Source organism: Rhipicephalus microplus, chromosome 7 (assembly GCF_043290135.1).
Source record: "Rhipicephalus microplus isolate Deutch F79 chromosome 7, USDA_Rmic, whole genome shotgun sequence".
NCBI lineage: Eukaryota > Metazoa > Arthropoda > Arachnida > Ixodida > Ixodidae > Rhipicephalus > Rhipicephalus microplus.
The window spans coordinates 134,003,372-134,020,956 of record NC_134706.1 but is presented as its reverse complement, the minus strand read 5'-3'; the positions used below and the strand labels follow the sequence as shown (position 1 = coordinate 134,020,956).

Genomic DNA, 17,585 nt, shown 5'->3' with positions numbered 1-17,585 from the left:
TTGGCAATTTCCTGCTTAAAAGTTCGATAGATCATCAGTGCGGACTTCTTAATCATGCCCATTCTCCACATGTCAGTCTCCGTTTCCTTCACCTTCTTCTTAACCGATAGTTCTTTTTGGCTTGGCCTTCTGCTGTTTTCTAAGTATTTACCCGTCAATTTTCTGGTTCGCTTCCTCCATTTTGTATCGACATTCTTCATGTACAAGTAGCTGAAAACCTTCCTAGCCCAACGCTCCTCCCCCATTTCTCTCAATCGCTTCTCAAATTTTATCTCGCTGCTAGCTTCCCTGCATTCAAATGTCCATCCCTCATCACCTTGTACTCCCTGATTTCGCGTATTCCCGTGAGCTCCTAAAGCAAGCCTACCTATTCCACGTTGCTTAATTTCTAATCTTGCTTGAGCTTCTGATTTCATGCACAAGACCGCATTGCCGAACGTCAGCCCAGGAACCATGACCCCTTTCCATATTCCTCTCACAACAACATGCCTATTGTAATTCCACAGTGCCCTATTTTTCATCCCGACACAACACGCACGCCTCCTAGATTGTATGTCGATCGGGTACGTGACGCACTGGTAATTTAGGCATGATAAAGTACAATGAGCGAGAAATGTGCGAACTTGCTGGAAGACTCTGTTGAAAAAACTTCGCTTGAAAATCACTTTCTTCAAGTATTTCACGCGCTTACAAACTTGTGCCGTGTACAAACGTTACTTGCTCCCCCTCCGCTAGGGCCTAGCCTCTGCGTGAGGAGAGGCTCCTGTTTTCGTTTTCGAGAGCAGCGAAGCTTTTGCCTAGCGGTTGGACATAGAACTAACAGGTAGGATGGTAGGATAGTTTTTGTGTGTCTGCTCTGTGGCTGCGCTTCGATATGGAACCGAAAACAGAAGCTTCGCCTTCGAAAAGGCTGAGAAGGTTCACCGGTCGCTACTGCTGCGTTGTCGGCTGCCACAACCTTGAACGCCGAGACAAGTCGGTAAAGTTCTATCGATTCCCGGGCAAGTGGTACCAGGGGGAGCAGCGGCGTGCCTGGACCGAAGCAGTCCGCCGAGTCAAGTAATGAATAGTGATTTGCATTGTCGATGATTCCGGTGCTCTAATACTCCGAGTTTGTGTCTCGGAGAGCCCTTTATGTGGCTAATCGTTCTGAATTCTCGTAGCGTTGTGCCCACGCGACTGCGCGAGGCATGTGCGTGATGGCCACACGACACGGAGCAAGAAACGACGTGCGTTATAATTGTTTGAATCCCAAAACCACGATATGATTGTGAGGGAAGGTATAACGTTTTTTGCCATCAAAACAAATCTATGCACACGCGCAGGCCTCTTGGCATTTTCGTCGATCTAAAAAAAAAAAAAAATGCTGCCGCCATGGCCGGGATTCGATACTGCAACCTGCAGGTTAGTATAGTCGAGCACTATATCCGCTGGAGAACTGTAGCGGGTAGCATAAGCGTGCGCAAGACACCTATTCGGTGGAAAGGGAGATGATGTTTCTCGCAGTACCCCCCTCTCCCTACTATCACGTCAGTTTACAGAGCTAGCTTTGCACCCCCCCCCCCCCCCCCGTGCGCACGCCTATCGTGGGTAGCAAGACACTTTGCATTGCTGAGGAGGGCACCTAGTGAACACCAATCCTGAATATTTTTCATCACTGTTCACTGTTTATAATCATGTACAGATGCACCCATGCCCAATGTGCATGTTTAAGGTATAGCCATTCATTACTCGTGAGATATATTAAAACCCCGCCTCCCTCAAAAAAAAAAAAATAAAATAACTGATTTGCTGTAACAATACAAAATTACATGTTTCCTACCTACACATAGAAAACTTCGAGACGTCAGTGGGAGTCTTCTAAATATTGCAAGACTACAGCAAAATACTCATGGTCTTCGATTGAGGTACCATCCAAAGATATGAAGATATGTAGTAGTTGTGGGACTGATTCCTTTCTCATGATCACTGTCATAGAGCACTGACTTGATCACGAGGAGTCAGTCAACTTGCAGTCAATAGATGGTAACAGCTGCAGCTCAGTTAATCACCTGAACATTTATAAAAGTTGGTGGCATTTCCTCCTCAAAGGTGCATACACACAATCTTATGACCAAATGAGTGCGAACTACTGGTTAGCTTCTTAATCTGAACAGCTTGTGATTCTGCCTTCAGGGGGCATTGCTTACTGTATGAGCTTGACCATCTCTTTAGTCACGCAGGTGATCAGCGACTGCTCTTAGTTCGTTTGGGTGAACCATCTCCCAAGTTTTCGAGTTGTATCAAACTATAGTTTACTCCATGGGTTCCCAAATTGGGTTTCACGAAACTGAGGGGCTCTGCGAAGGGCATCTAAGTGCTTTGCAAGCAGTCGGCATGAATGTAACCTGCTCCCTGTTTTACCCCATTAGCATTTGATCGACTTCGATAATAAATGTTGTAAGGCATTTTGCAAAGGCATCGCACTGTATCCACATTGGGAGTCTGCAGATAGCGAGAGCTCCATGCACTGTAGCATCATTGTCTAGTGCACACCATAGCCTGCAATATTTGAGATAACAGGTTAATGCGGTGGTGTTAATATTGTAGGCGTCATATCACTTACCCTACTCCCCCATGTGCTTCCGATCGTCTTTGTGCTATAAAAAAAGTTAAGTGTTCCGCGGCACTCTGGAAAAGTTGTTGGGGTTCCCACCCAACAGACTGATCGACCAGACCGATGGAGAACCCCTTGTTTACACTAATGTAGACACAAATGCATCGCTTTGAGACAAACATGTTTTCACCTGTTGAACACGCATGAATGGAAAGTCAAGTTGCTGCAGGTAGAGACCAAACCTACAACATTTGTCTTACAAATGCCTCCTAAAAAAAAAACTATGCTTAGACGTGAGTCATAAAAGCACTGCACAACCCTTTTCCTTATCCTCCTTTCCACTCAGTATAGTCACTAGAGCTTCTCACGGCGACTCCTTGCAACCTGCGCCGTCAGTAACTCGAGCAAACAATGCGACACGCATGGGTAGAAAATGAAGTTGATCAGACTAGATTGCAATGAAATTCGTCTCGAACGTGGTGGGCACGTGGCATCGTTAACCAGTTGAAAATGATGCTGCACATATAAACAGAACTCTAGATAAATAAAGACGTACGGCCAAAGCTATAACGCCTATTCTTGGGGAGCTTTTCTTGGCTTGATGTCATGCGTTCATGCAAAGATTGATGTTTTATTGAACCGTGTGTTCATCGTGCATAAAGATCCAGTTTTGCTGCATGCCCAAATGCTTGTCGAGCACCAGAAAAGGAGTTACATGCTTGACTTCCCTCAAGGTGCCTTCGGATGGCAGTTTGCGGGACCAGTGACTAGGCGATCATGAGAGATGACTCGGTGCCAACATGTAACCCTGTAGTGTGCAGTAAGGAGTTACTGACAAGAAGGCTGTTGCCAAGCTGCTTGAAAGGAAACTTCTGTTTCGAAATGTTCTCAAGTTTTAGCCGAACTTTCTGACAGAAAATGACTAGCATTCGTTAGACTGGCATTACTTCAGCACACGCCACGAACGTGCAATCAAACGTGTTCTCAAAGCAGCCAGCCGGGCTGCATGTCACCAACACAATCACTCTTCCTGGCTCTGGCGTTACAGTTGCTAGCACCACCACACGACGCTCAGTCGAAATGTGCGGCAGCGTGCCTCTAATGGCAAAGCTAGCGACATGCCAGGCATAGCTTTTTTTGTTCCTATTTGTGACGTGTTGACTTTTTTGGACAATCTGTTTCATTAGGTTGCTTCTAACAAAAAATAGAGCCCCAGTAATGTTTACTTTGAGAGCAATGTAATACATGTGCTCATATTGAACTCCATTACAGATATTGTCTACATTTTGGGAAACACAAGCATGTGATGGCTTCTTTTACAGTCAGATTTCAGTTTTAGAGGCTGACCAGTAAAGAGAATCAATCACACAAGCAAGGGAAGGTTAGCATGCTAGGAGAACACAATGTTGGGTGGGTAGATGATATTAGCTGAGGCAAGCACAGGACCAGGTTAACTGGAGAAACGTGGGAGAGGCTTCTGCCCTGCAGGGGGCATAGTCGGGCCGATGGTGATGGTTGAAGGATACCGGCACAATTGAGCTTTACCAGATGTTTATCTACAAAATAAAACAATGCTTTTGTGGGCTGATGCAAGTATCAGACGATGATGCACACTGAAGAATTACATAGGACAGCCTTTCAAGTTTTTCTTCTGGCAGCACCGGGAGTGCCTCATCTAACCCAAGCAACATGGGAACACTGTTTCATATAGGAGTACCTTAGCGTTTACTAACATCTATTATGTTCACAATCTGTTCCAACTTCAGCCCTCCGTCCTTCTCTTCTGTATGCTTACCAAGGATGCTTTGAACAGTTGCTTTTGTTGCGTTCATAAAAAGCCAAAGAGCATATCCAACAAACATTTTAAACATCGTTTGTGATGGTGAACTCAACCATCATGTGGAGTGTCGCAGATTGACCCTCTGAGGGAACCAGGCTGATTTGTTCCGTTTACTTTAGTAGTCTTTAGTGTTTGCTCTTACATTCGTGGCATCTATCTTCGGGGTGCAGAGGTGTTCGCTGCCAACCTGAATGACGCGCGTTCGATTCTCACGGTCAAGTCAAGGATAGTCAAGGCCACGTGGCAGAGCTCCACGTACTGTGTGATTTCAGCGTGCGTTGGAGAACTCCGGGCGGTTGAAAATCTGTTTCATTTTTGCTAGTTAACTTGGTAGAACTTAATTGTTGTGCAACGATCACCAGAGGCCACTTCTTTCAAAATCTTTTCTTTTTTTTCAAGTGGGAATGGGCTCTTCACAAGAAGAACTTAGATTCCAGCATTTGACCCAACTACATGTCTTTGCTAATTAGAAAGATAATTTCACTTCTTTACTTATACTGCCATAATCTTTGTCTCTAGTCATCTTAACGTGGCTGTCACAACAGGAGAAATTATTATTACAAAGGCAACGAGCAGATATTTTATTAATGTGGCTGTCACAACAGGAAAAATTACTATAAAGGCAGCGAGCAAATATTTTATTTTTGTTATTTTTAGGATATGCAGACACATTTCTAGAAACATCGGGTGTGTTAGTGTCACAAACGACTCCAATTTTCGGAGCATCCGCGGGCCCCATCTTCCAAGGAAGGGCGTTTTTGTGTTGGGAGGCGACATCCGGCGACTATAATGACCCAGCGTGGCGCCGGCTCGTCTTCCCTGCCCCTGACCGGAAGGGGAACCGGCGGTCTCAACTAGGAAAATTACTCCCAGATGAGATGGGAGCACGTGGACGCCCCTGAAGAGGTTTGAACTGCATCGGAAGAGCAGTTGACGTACAACCAGCAACAAGTGCGGTCGTCGGTGTCGCGAGTCTCGCGTAGGCGGCGAGCACGGAGTGACCCGTGCAACGTATTGAGACGGCTGCAATTCCGGGCACCCTCGTCGTCTACCAAGCCGGCGAGACCTTCAGCGGCACCCGTCAACTCCCCTACGTGCACCAAGAGCTGGCCTGGTCCGTATGGAACTTTTTATTGTGACTTTTTTAAACCGTTAATTTATTTTAACCAGCCTTTTTTTTCTTTAAACATTTGTAGTTGTGTGCGCTGCGTCGCACGTTGAAATCCAAAAGCGCCATCATGATCCTTGTGTAATTATTTCCTTGTAACCCTCTTTTACGATTTCCATCTTGTTATTTTATTAATGTTCCGCATATTTGTCCTTAGCCTGTATCTGTTGTAGTGTTTTTAGCACCTTTTGTTATATAGCTGTTGTTTCCTTTGCGTATCAGTGTTACTCCTCCTCTGTTATTTTTCTTAACTCCTGCCTTTGCCAGTGTTCAAATTAAATGCTTGTTTATGTGTAATCGAACTCCGTGTCTGCTCTATGAGTGCGTCGGTCAGGCCCACACATCACCACACGTGCAACCCCGCACGGGTCGACCAACCCGCAAATAAATTCGAAATGGGCCACTTCGAGGCCTTTCAGGCGTCGCAGGCCGAAGCGTAAAGTGGAAGCCTGCGAGTCTGCCGCACGTCGATGTTGGATCGGCGGGGCCTCACCCGAAGTGTGTGACATTATCTGGCGTCCGCGCGACAGGACTGGCCGACCACGTGGTGATGTCTGGGAGACTGACGTAGCTCTGAGCGTGATATGTAGGCGTCCTTTTATTGTTTTGTTGGTGGTCAACTGTTGGTAAAAATGGACGGCACGCAGTTTGACAGGCTTATTGAACAGGGCAAAGCCTTTGGCTTTGTAGGCAAGGAGTTATATAATTTCGTCGAAAAAGAACGAAATAGACTTAAAGAGGAGCGCGATGCCGAACGCATTAGGTACAGGCAACATCTGGAATTTTTGATGGAACAGGAGCGAGAAAATTCAAGGCTGAGAATTCAGAGAGAAAAAGAGCGCTTGGGACTGTGTGCCACGCAGTCGGGTCCCAGCTTAGCCGCTGGAACGCCCAGTAGCGTGACCTACCGTGGCCTGAACAAGCAGTCTTACCAGGATCATGTTCAGCTACTGCGCCAGAAAATCGAAAGTGAACGGCGCATGTTTGAGACCTGGGATGCAAGGCACAAAAGGGGCAAAGAGCCCGTAGGTGTCAAACCGCCGAGAGCCGGGCAAAAATTTTGTACTGTTGAGGCGGACATCAGGTTTGCGAGTGAACCTAAAAAGTTAGCTGCTGAAAGTCCCGTTGTGGCCACAAAGGCCACTGAAGGCCGCAGTGATGGCGACGAGGCGCTGTGCCTGGAAAGTCTTGTTGATACGGAAATGCCATCTGTAATGGACTTGGCACAGCCACCCTGTTTGTGCGTCGCCATAGCAGCTAAATGTGAAGTTCGCAGTACCTCCGGCCCGGTAGGTGAGGACCCCTGTACAGAGAGCGGGGCACAGTCGGGTGCTGACGCACACTGCGAGCTGGGCAATGTTGGGGCAAGTAGTTCTTCCAGGTGCGAGCGGCGCAGCCCCGAGGAAGACGCTTGCATTGCTCAGCCGTCAGTCAAGCTTCCCGCAAGTCAGGGTGTTCACAAGTTAAGGGAAAATCCCGACTGTATAGGCATTATAGCCGAAGATACTAGCGAAAAAAGTTCTGCTCTGCAAATGTTGCAAGCGGACTTTTCAAAAGTGAGCACTGGGCAACGTGCAAAAAGAAAAAGACGCCGCACAAACAGAAGGAAAACGAAGGCTGCAAAGCAACCGGGAAAATCACGAATTGCCCAACGGCAATCAACTCAACGAAAGCTTCGTTTGCGTGTTGTGGCATTCGCCAGTCGAGTGGGTCCCTATGCTTCAAACCGCCCGACAGATAGAGGGGCGAGGCAGGCATTTGTTCGTGGAGCTCGGAAGAGCCGACCTCCTTCGCTCCATTGTCCTGCTCGAAGCGCGGGGTGCATGGCGAACCAGTGCCTTTCGACCAAGCGACACGACATGGTTCGGAGACCCGTTTCCGTAGAACGCGGTGTCGATGAAGGCATGCCTCCGAGGTGTAAACTAACGGGAAACAGGCGTCCGTGTAGCGGCCGTACACACTTTTGTCTGCCCCGGTTGCTTCGAACGGCTCCTCCAAGAGCGCGGCCACCTCGAGCACGGATAAAGGTTACGTACATAGGAACGGAAAGGTAACCTTAAAGGCAAATGACTTGTTGTTTGAAACAATGTTCATTTCTGTTTTTCGATTTAGGAGCATTCCATGAATGGGGGGGACTAATAGCTTAGTTAATCTTTTGGTTTGCCTTTGTCGTCTGTGTGTTTGTAGAGGATGTTCTGTTGTTTCAACCTATTACCAGTTCAGTTAGGGAAACTTTGTTCTTGAAAGCTTTCCTTTTTTATTATTATTTTGAAATAGAGCGCTTTAGTGGACAGTAAGTTCAGAAACTGCGCGCAGGCGATCATGCCGAATAATTTTTAATCCATCCTTGTCGGAAGCTGCGTGTAAGTGATTTCTCAATACCGCTTAAAGCGTGTAGTTTTTTTTTATATGTGGCATCAAGGAATGCTTACCTGTCTTACTCCTGAAGTGTGGAGTATTTTTGTCATTGTCTTTTCATGTGTGGTGCCATGACGTTGTGCGCGAGTTCTGACTTTCATTGTATAGTGACCGTGAAAGTGTGGTGGGTCGGGTGTTCTCTGCGGTGTCGTCCACGTCAGCGAAATGGTGCGCGAAAAAAAGAAACGCGTTGGTGGACGACCGGAACACTGAAAGCTTCCGAACATTGTGCGTTTGCGATTTTCTTGAATATTACGCAGTAATATTCTTAAGAAGGGGGCTATGTCACAAACGACTCCAATTTTCGGAGCATATCCGCGGGCCCCATCTTCCAAGGAAGGGCGTTTTTGTGTTGGGAGGCGACATCCGGCGACTATAATGACCCAGCGTGGCGCCGGCTCGTCTTCCCTGCCCCTGACCGGAAGGGGAACCGGCGGTCTCAACTAGGAAAATTACTCCCAGATGAGATGGGAGCACGTGGACGCCCCTGAAGAGGTTTGAACTGCATCGGAAGAGCAGTTGACGTACAACCAGCAACAAGTGCGGTCGTCGGTGTCGCGAGTCTCGCGTAGGCGGCGAGCACGGAGTGACCCGTGCAACGTATTGAGACGGCTGCAATTCCGGGCACCCTCGTCGTCTACCAAGCCGGCGAGACCTTCAGCGGCACCCGTCAACTCCCCTACGTGCACCAAGAGCTGGCCTGGTCCGTATGGAACTTTTTATTGTGACTTTTTTAAACCGTTAATTTATTTTAACCAGCCTTTTTTTTCTTTAAACATTTGTAGTTGTGTGCGCTGCGTCGCACGTTGAAATCCAAAAGCGCCATCATGATCCTTGTGTAATTATTTCCTTGTAACCCTCTTTTACGATTTCCATCTTGTTATTTTATTAATGTTCCGCATATTTGTCCTTAGCCTGTATCTGTTGTAGTGTTTTTAGCACCTTTTGTTATATAGCTGTTGTTTCCTTTGCGTATCAGTGTTACTCCTCCTCTGTTATTTTTCTTAACTCCTGCCTTTGCCAGTGTTCAAATTAAATGCTTGTTTATGTGTAATCGAACTCCGTGTCTGCTCTATGAGTGCGTCGGTCAGGCCCACACATCACCACACGTGCAACCCCGCACGGGTCGACCAACCCGCAAATAAATTCGAAATGGGCCACTTCGAGGCCTTTCAGGCGTCGCAGGCCGAAGCGTAAAGTGGAAGCCTGCGAGTCTGCCGCACGTCGATGTTGGATCGGCGGGGCCTCACCCGAAGTGTGTGACAGTTAGTGCTTTGCTGAGACCTCTTATGATAGTTTAATAAGATTAAAGTACTTTTTTTACCTAGTACCAACATAAAAGGCATCAACATGTTGATACACGCACAATTCATACAGACAGCATAACCGTGTACGTCTCATGCCTTGTATTTGCTACCAACAATCGTTCGTATTAAATTATTGATTATGCTGATGCTACAACTTTCTCTGAGCACCACCGAAGCATCACCAAGGTCTACCATAAGAGAGGGAGAAATAAGGAAAGGATGTGCAATCTCTGCTTTTGAGGCCTCTTTATTAGTTGCTTTTAATGCATTTCAAAGCTCAAAGGGCTCGGCAACATTTTTTGAACGAAGCCAGAAAGTACTGCTGATCGATGTCTGAGGCTTTTGTCAACATGCGAGTCGAGTCAATATTACAGCACAGCATGCGTCAAGCAATTTACGATTGAGTCTCTTGGTAAGCTACAAATCGCCCGCTCTTCTCTTGACAAATCATGCCATGAACTGCAATACGACTGAGTCATAATCTCACATTCACGGTTATTGGCCAATTTAAACATCATAAGTGGCATAGCTGCCACGACCTGCCAGGGTCTTGTAGTTACGGTGCTCGATTGCCGGCGCGCAGGTTGCGGGTTCGAATCCCTGTTGGCTGCATTTCTGATAGAGGTGAAAATGCTTGAGGCCCGCCATTGAGAGGAATGTTATAAAAAAAAAACCAAGTGGTCGAAATTTCCGGAGCCCTCCACTAGAGTATCCCTGATAATCACATCGTTGTTTTGGAATGTGAAACCCCACCAAACTAATAACTGTCGCAGGTTGCTACCATGTCTCCAGTCTGTGCTCTATGGTGTTAGGGTAATAGACAATGTGGAACTCCACCTGCATGCTCGTGATTATACGGAAAGTGAGCTGCACGTTCAAAGAAAAATAAACCGCCTGGCCTGCGCAGAACGCCCAGCACAGTCACAGTGAAAGCTGGAAGAGGAGCCTTTAGAACCCTTCTTAAACACTCTTTGGGTAACTGCTACAAGCGCACTTGCAGGGTACCCACAACGTGATTAATCAAAATTTTTTGTAGTAGGAAGGCATGCACTATGCCATTTCTCGTCATTCTTCGGAAGTATGGTACCTGCTGCACACTTGCAAAGAATTTTGTGCAGCTTTTTTTTTTTTATGCTACAGCTGACGACCATGAAGAATTATGCCTGGAGCTTTTTCTAATAAGTTGGAGCATTCGATGACCCACTCGTTACGTTATTTGCGTTGTGTGATGCCTAGTTGTTCCTTTGCTGTTCTGAAAAAGCTATTGCGGATATTAGTGCGATTCGTTTCCTGAAACTAAGCCTGCTTAAGTTTGGCTTGCGACAAAGTGTCAAGCACCGCTGTGTCTCTGTGGTAGAATACTGGGCTGGCACGCAGGGGACCCGGGTTCAAATCCCATTGTGTTCTTGGTGTTTTGTATTTGCTTAGTTATTGTATTTGTTTGTATTTGTGTTTTGTATTTGCTTAGTTACGATAGTGGTTATGAACACAGGTGACGGTGGACAACTATGGCACACACAATCCTTGTTGTGATCGCACAACAGCTTTCGCTGCAGAAAAGAGAAAAGGTGTTCAAGGTTATGATGCATGCTGCACGGATATAGCTTCCTGCTTTCTTGTGTACCTCTTAGAATGCTTGTTTGGACGAAAGGAGAGAGAAAGTGCTCAAAGTGACATCGAGGAGAAAAATGATTTTTTCATGTATTAGTAAAGTGTGCTTTCACAGACTTCGAGAACACCACCATTAGCGCGAGACGCTTGGTAAACAAGAAAACGCGTGAAAAGGAAATACGGGTGGGGGACGCTACCTTGAGAATCTTGACGGTGTTTACTGGTTACTACCTCGTTTCTAAATAGTAAAAATGAAGTACACATTGTCATCTGTGAGTGCCATAGACTTGGTATACAAACTTTCAGATAATTTCATTGAGTTCATGTCGTAAAAATATGAAAAATATACATTTTGAAATTTGTGACATCATGAACGTAAACTTCAGTGCGAACTTTAAAAAGGAAACTTGAGCCTTGATTTTTTTATCGCTATAAAGAGCTTATCATTGTGAAACTTGTGACATTAGGGTTCTCAGAGTTTATTTCATCTGTCTAAACTGAGTAATTGTTTCACTTTAGGGTCCTTTTAAAGCATGCAACATATTCGTGTAATTCCACCTGTACCTCGATTCGGTATATTTTTTGTGTGTGTGCCAATTGATTCATAAGGCAATGAAGTTCAATACTCAGGTGATTCAGTAATTACTCTGACAAGTATTGCAGTGCCCCTTAAACTTATGGAGCGGTACAACATTCAACTTAGTTCTTTTTTTTCTATCTCTTTTCTTTTAACAGTAGCTGTATCTTGTAGCCTTTGTGAATTTCTTAAAACACCCGGATATTGCTTGTTTTGAGTTCTTTCGGATGCAGCTGCTTAAAACAGCAAAAAAATTTTTCCTCTACAAAATGAACGTTAGAAATCATTTTTCTGCCGAATAGCTGACAGCATCTGTTATTTAGTTTTTTCTGCTCTGTCTGTTTAGCCCTGATGGCACTCCGTGGGAGCCGAGAGATAACACAAGGATTTGCAGTGATCACTTCGTTGGCAAGAAGAAGAGCAACGCAGTTGATCACCCAGCTTACATCCCGACCATCTTCCCGCCTGTGTATGACAGGAATGTACGCGACCCAGAAAAGACTCACAGGTGAGAACAGCTGAGCAAAGAAGTTGCAATGTTTTTAGTAGTGACAGTACATTAAAACCTCATTATAACAAAGTCACATCTGCAACAAAAATAACTTCGTTTTATCCAAAAAGGTGTTTTAAACATTTATCATTAAAGCTGTATTTATGACAAGGCTATTCTTTCTTTAGTTCATTTTAACCAATAATTCGTTATATCCATGTTCAATATCAAGGGTTGAGTGTAATACTGCTTTGGTCATACTACAGTTTTGCCATTCCACGTTAAATGCACGACAACCTGAAGATGTTTCATCTGCGCGAGTGGCTCAGTGCGTACGGTATCAGGTTGAGTTGATTACCGTGGCTAATACTGGATCATAGGATTAAAATATTTATGTGCCAATGACAGCTGTATGGCATATCTGTATTTGCTGTAAGGTAAAGTGGCACCGTTGAAAGATTCTGCTTTTGAAGTAATTTGAAGAGAAAACACTGTTTTTAGTTATATTTAATTACAAGGAACATGTACGAAATACTTAAGCGAATAGCTGATGTGGGTAGTAGCTGTTCCAATATAATAAGTACAGCTGTCAGCACCATTAACACGAACCGTCCGACGCGTGGTCTCTCTTCGTTTCGACTGACGTCAGCACCACCAAGCGTAGGACATGATATGTTTGTTTTAACCAACAATGAATGAAATGCGTGTCGATTTCGCTATTCGATTTCTGTTTCACTTCTGCCTGACCGGCAGGTCGAATGCACTCACTTGGCAAGTCCCTTGGCAGAATGCATTCACTTGGCAGCGGAAGCTCCGCTTTCATATTCGAAAGGTGAGGGAGATATCGCACGCTATAGTTCATTGCCGAATTAAGCAAGTTGCAATGAATTTGATGGATGCGCACGAGAGTGTAGTCGTGTCAAAAACGTGGCGAAAACGAACTCGCCAACTTAACGCATTCGACCTGCCGGTCAACAACCATATCGAGCCCCACGCTTGGTGGTACTCATGTCAGACAAAACGAGGAGAGGCCACGCATTGGACGGTTCTTGGTAATGGTGCTGACGTACATAAAAGTTAGCAACACACATGATTGGTTGTGATAGATTTTATACATACATATGCAAGTTTTAATGATTTACAAGTCTTCAAAGAAAAGGGTTGACTGTGTTTGCGCTTGGGGGCCTTGATCTGTTTACAGTGCGAGGCATAGTTAACTGCATCACATTCTGGTCAGTTTGAATGACACATCGAAACTTAGTGCTGAAAAACGGGATGATTTGGGCCACTGAAACCTGGTGTGGTCAGCCTTTTGGTATGGGACAATCCTGACACATGCACGTGGACTGACCATGTCACCAGAAGTTTTACTCATCCATGAGTCAACTGGGTGTCAGGGGAGGGCGAGTTTCCTTGCATTTGCTCGACCGGAGCAGCAAAAAAAAAAAAGAATGGCCACTTGTAACGCTGTCACCGTGTGAGCTTCGATGACTCTACCGGGCCATTTGGTTTCGCACCAGGTTGACTAGCTGTTTGCAACTTCTGGCATTGTGACATCACAAACTAAGAAGCTTATCATTATATTACACTGGAAAACTGGTGCAAGCCTACGAAAGTGTACAAAAGTACGGGCGAGTCACCAGGCACGTTGATGTGCTGCTCCCCAACAATGAGACAATTAATCTCGTGTCAATGCATGATTGTCCAGGCAAGTGTGTCGATACGCTCAACCTCAGTAATTATGTAGTCCAAATGGTTACCTCCAGCAACTTTATAAGGATACTCAGTCTTTATTAGCCTACACACCACGTCATACCTGCTAAGTCTCCCGGATTGGCCGGGAGACTCCCGCATTTTGACCGTTTTTTCCGGTTGTCATAGAAATCTCTCGGGAATCGAAATTTCCGTGCCTGATCTGGCCGCATTGACAAAAAAAGCAGCTAAATCCACTCCAGGCTTTTCGAACATACCCCATTTCATCATAAATGAGTTTAAGAGGCACTGATGTAAACGTACAGTATAATCTCAGTGATGCGAAACCGTGGCAGATAAGAATTCTTAAATTCACCAGCCAGATTTTACTATGTTCATCGGGCCTCAATTTGAATGTTACGAACACATTTTCTAATCACGGCGGATAATACGAACATTAGTATGGAAACCGTCGAAAGAAGGCCGAGAGCAGCGTACTCGAAGCTTCAGATGTACGCGTTTGACTGGCGCACTACAGTGCGTGTGATTGTCGTTGCCACAACTGCTGAGGACGAAACCGCGGTTGCTCTTGACATGATCATGTATGGTGACGACGTAACTGAGAATACGCCGAAATTGTGCGCTCAACCAGTCAAAGCAACGCTGCTATGCGCAAACTCTGCGGACAAACCTGCGGCAGATGCTGTCGTAGATGACATGAAACGACTTAGTCTTCAAGGTGCGTGCGCAGCCAAGCGCATGGGGATCGTAAAACGAACTACCGTTTGCCGCAACTGCCGCGCACAAAACCGCGGTCGCGGCGAGGCGAACTGCGAGCTCCGAGGACACGCAGCGGTATGTTAAAGGCAGTAAGTACGTAAAAAATGGCAGCATATCGACAGGGTGAATGATGGAGAGTGGGGCGAAGCATCCATCTATTCATTCGTTCTTGCTTCTGTTCGTCCATGCATCCGCCCCTGCGTCCGTCCGTCCATCCACCCGTTCGTGCGTGTGTCTGTCCCTGCGTCAGTCCATGCGCCCGTCCATGCATCTGTCTGTGTGTCCGTTCGTCCAACACTCCAAGTACCACCATCTTGTATCTTTTCATCATATATTCCTCATATAGAAGCACCACCATCCAGCAGACATTCCAAGGACTAAATGAGAGGTGGCACACGCACACTTTCTCATGGCTTGCGCTTCGTGTCTACTTCCCACCTTTAGCCACCTCGAGTTCATGGTATATACTAGTTCACTGGATTCATCCATCCGTCCATTCGTTCTTGCTTCCGTCCATCCGTACATCTGTGTGACCGTCCGTCCGTGCACCTGTTCGTGCATCTGCACGTCCATCCGTGCGTCTATCCCTGCGCTCGTCCATGCAATCGCCCCTGCATGCGTCTGTGCAACCATCCGTGCGTTCGTCCATGTATCTGTCCGTGTGTACGTTCATCCATCTAGTCAACACTCCAAGTACCACCATCTCACATCTTTTTATCATATATTCCGCATATAGAAGCACCGCCATCCAGCGGACATTCCAAGGACTAAACGAGAGGTGGCACATGCGCACTTCTTTACGGCTTGCGCTTCATGTCTACTTCCCACCTTTAACTACCTCGAATTCATGCTATATACTAGTTCACTGCATTCATGGCACTGCGGCCCAACGCTCGCTAAACCTTTCTAAAACCAAGGAGGTTATGCCCAGGGAGTATAACGTAGCAACCCTTTCTTGTCAGATAGTGCTCAATGTACATGCCAATGGCTGCTAATGGGGAATGAGAGACAGGAGAATTCGGCTTTTAGTTAAAGCACATGCTGCGAATTTTTTATTGTTCAACAATGCATAGGAGAAATCTCCCACCGGCAGGACCTTGCAGGTCAAAGCGTAAGACATGTTACGCACTACTGCGAGGGACGAACGGGTGCCGCTTTAAGGAGCTTCGTTCCTAAAAATAAAAGTTGCAGTTTCGCTGCAAGGGCGAAGCAAAAATGTGACAGCAACAACTTGGAATGTAACGCTGAGAACGGCAAGCAGATCGGAACATGCAGCGCGCTCCTCACACACAAATGATGCACGAAAATTATAATCGCTGCATGAAAGCAAACTAACAGCGTTTACCGCTCGACACGTAATGCGCTGTTTAAACAAGAACGATGCACGATACGTAATCGCTGGTGCAGATGAGTACAAACTTACAAGTGTCATATTTGTTATACATTGCTGTGTATGAAAAGCGCGCTATTTTCGCAAAAGGGGCCTGTGCAGAGACCAAACTGACCTTTGTGGGCCCGGCAACTAACGCTTTTGTTTCAGTGAAAGCCGAAGGCACGCGATTCCCCCACCAAAAGATAAGTGCACGCGCACAGGCATCCATCCATGGGGCAAGATACACGTTAGAGATAAGCATGCATCAGGTGGCTTTTTATTTTTGAGGGTTCATATATATGGATACATATACATATAAGGTTAAGGAGGGCGGCCTTGGCGATGGCAAAAAACAGCCTGGACGGACCATATAATTTCTATCGCAATAAAAAGGGGCCAGACGCGTTTTGGAGTTCCTGTCAAAATAATCTAGCAATAAGCAAAGCTTTGACCCGCGCTTGTGCGACAGCCAGCTTGGCTGTCCCGTCCGTTCACCTGTGTCCTAGGAAGACACACGCGAGTTGTTTTGACTGAAATTGCCGTATTTACTCGATTCTACCGCGCCCTCGATTGTAACGCGCACCCGATTTCCACCTTGGAAAAAAAAAAAAAAGGTAAGACATCGACTGAAACGCGCACCCATTTTTTCTTGCTAGCCCGCACGATCACACCACTTGAAAAAACGACTCCTTTTGGGAGGGTCTTCCATTTAAATATGAGGTACAGGCGAAGCTTGTGCCCATCTGACGTGTAACAGAGCATTGCCGTCACTGTAGTTTTACCGTGGACCGATGTCAGCACACGAACTTGCCTCGTCCCCTTCTTCCCGACGGTTGTGGTGCCAGGCATGTCGAAGTCAAGAGGCGTCTGATCAGCATTCCCGATTTGCCCAAGCAGGTAGCCGTTGTTGCGCCGCAAGTTTAGGACGAACCTCTGAAAACTGTGAAGCTTTTCATCGTACTCCTCCGCAAATTTTTTCGCATATGCATGTTCCCCTTCGGAGGGAAAAGCCTTTCCTCTTCATAAAGTTAGTTAGCCAGCACCTGCTCGCTTTAAACTGGCTCCGCATTAGACCTTTTTCTAAGACTAATTACATAGCCCGCACTTGGAGCAGTTCTGTGGTCATGGGCCGCTGTGCCACTCGCTGCTCAAGCACATACTCGCCGAGCAGCTCTTTAATTTGCGGAAACCGACCCTGCTGTGGTCCACTGAAGCCTTTGCGTGAAGCTTTGCTGTCGACAATCTTCTGCTTTTGTTTCCGCCGGTCCCGCACGCACGTTTCGGGAACTCCGAACGACCGCGATGCGGCCCGATTTCCGTCCGTTTCTGCACACGCGATGGCTTTTCTTTTAAGAGCGGCATCGTGGTGCACTCGAGTTTTTTGGAGTCGGCCCTTCCACGCCGTCGATGCTAATGCACTACTAGATGACGAACTCCTCAGCACACGTACGAAGTGCCGCACATGAGACACACATAGGCAGAAATGGCCGACGCGCCATGCCGACGCACGTAGGGGGCGGCCATTTTAGATTTGCCGATGGCAATAGATTGACCGTAATTTTTTTGTTCGTATGAACTCGCTTAAACGGAAAAAAGGTGCGCGTTAGATTCGAGTAATTACGGTGATTCTGCTAGTTGTGTTGATCATTTGAGACTCTCATCTTAGTAAAAACTCTACCCTCTTGTGTTCGGCCAGTCCTAGCCACTATAAGACCTCAACTCTGATGTTGGCGT

At 46.3% G+C, this 17,585-nt stretch overlaps 1 protein-coding gene across 1 annotated transcript in view; it reads left to right on the top strand.

The window, feature by feature from the left end:
* Positions 1 to 627: 627 nt before the first annotated feature.
* The window catches only part of LOC119184971 (uncharacterized), a 28,206-nt gene continuing 11,248 nt past the window's right edge, over positions 628 to 17,585 (top strand). The window contains exons 1-2 of the mRNA XM_037434124.2: positions 628 to 1,059; positions 11,864 to 12,025. Coding sequence (XP_037290021.2) covers positions 875 to 1,059; positions 11,864 to 12,025 — 347 coding nt within the window. The 5' untranslated portion in view covers positions 628 to 874. The remainder of the gene's footprint in view (positions 1,060 to 11,863; positions 12,026 to 17,585) is intronic.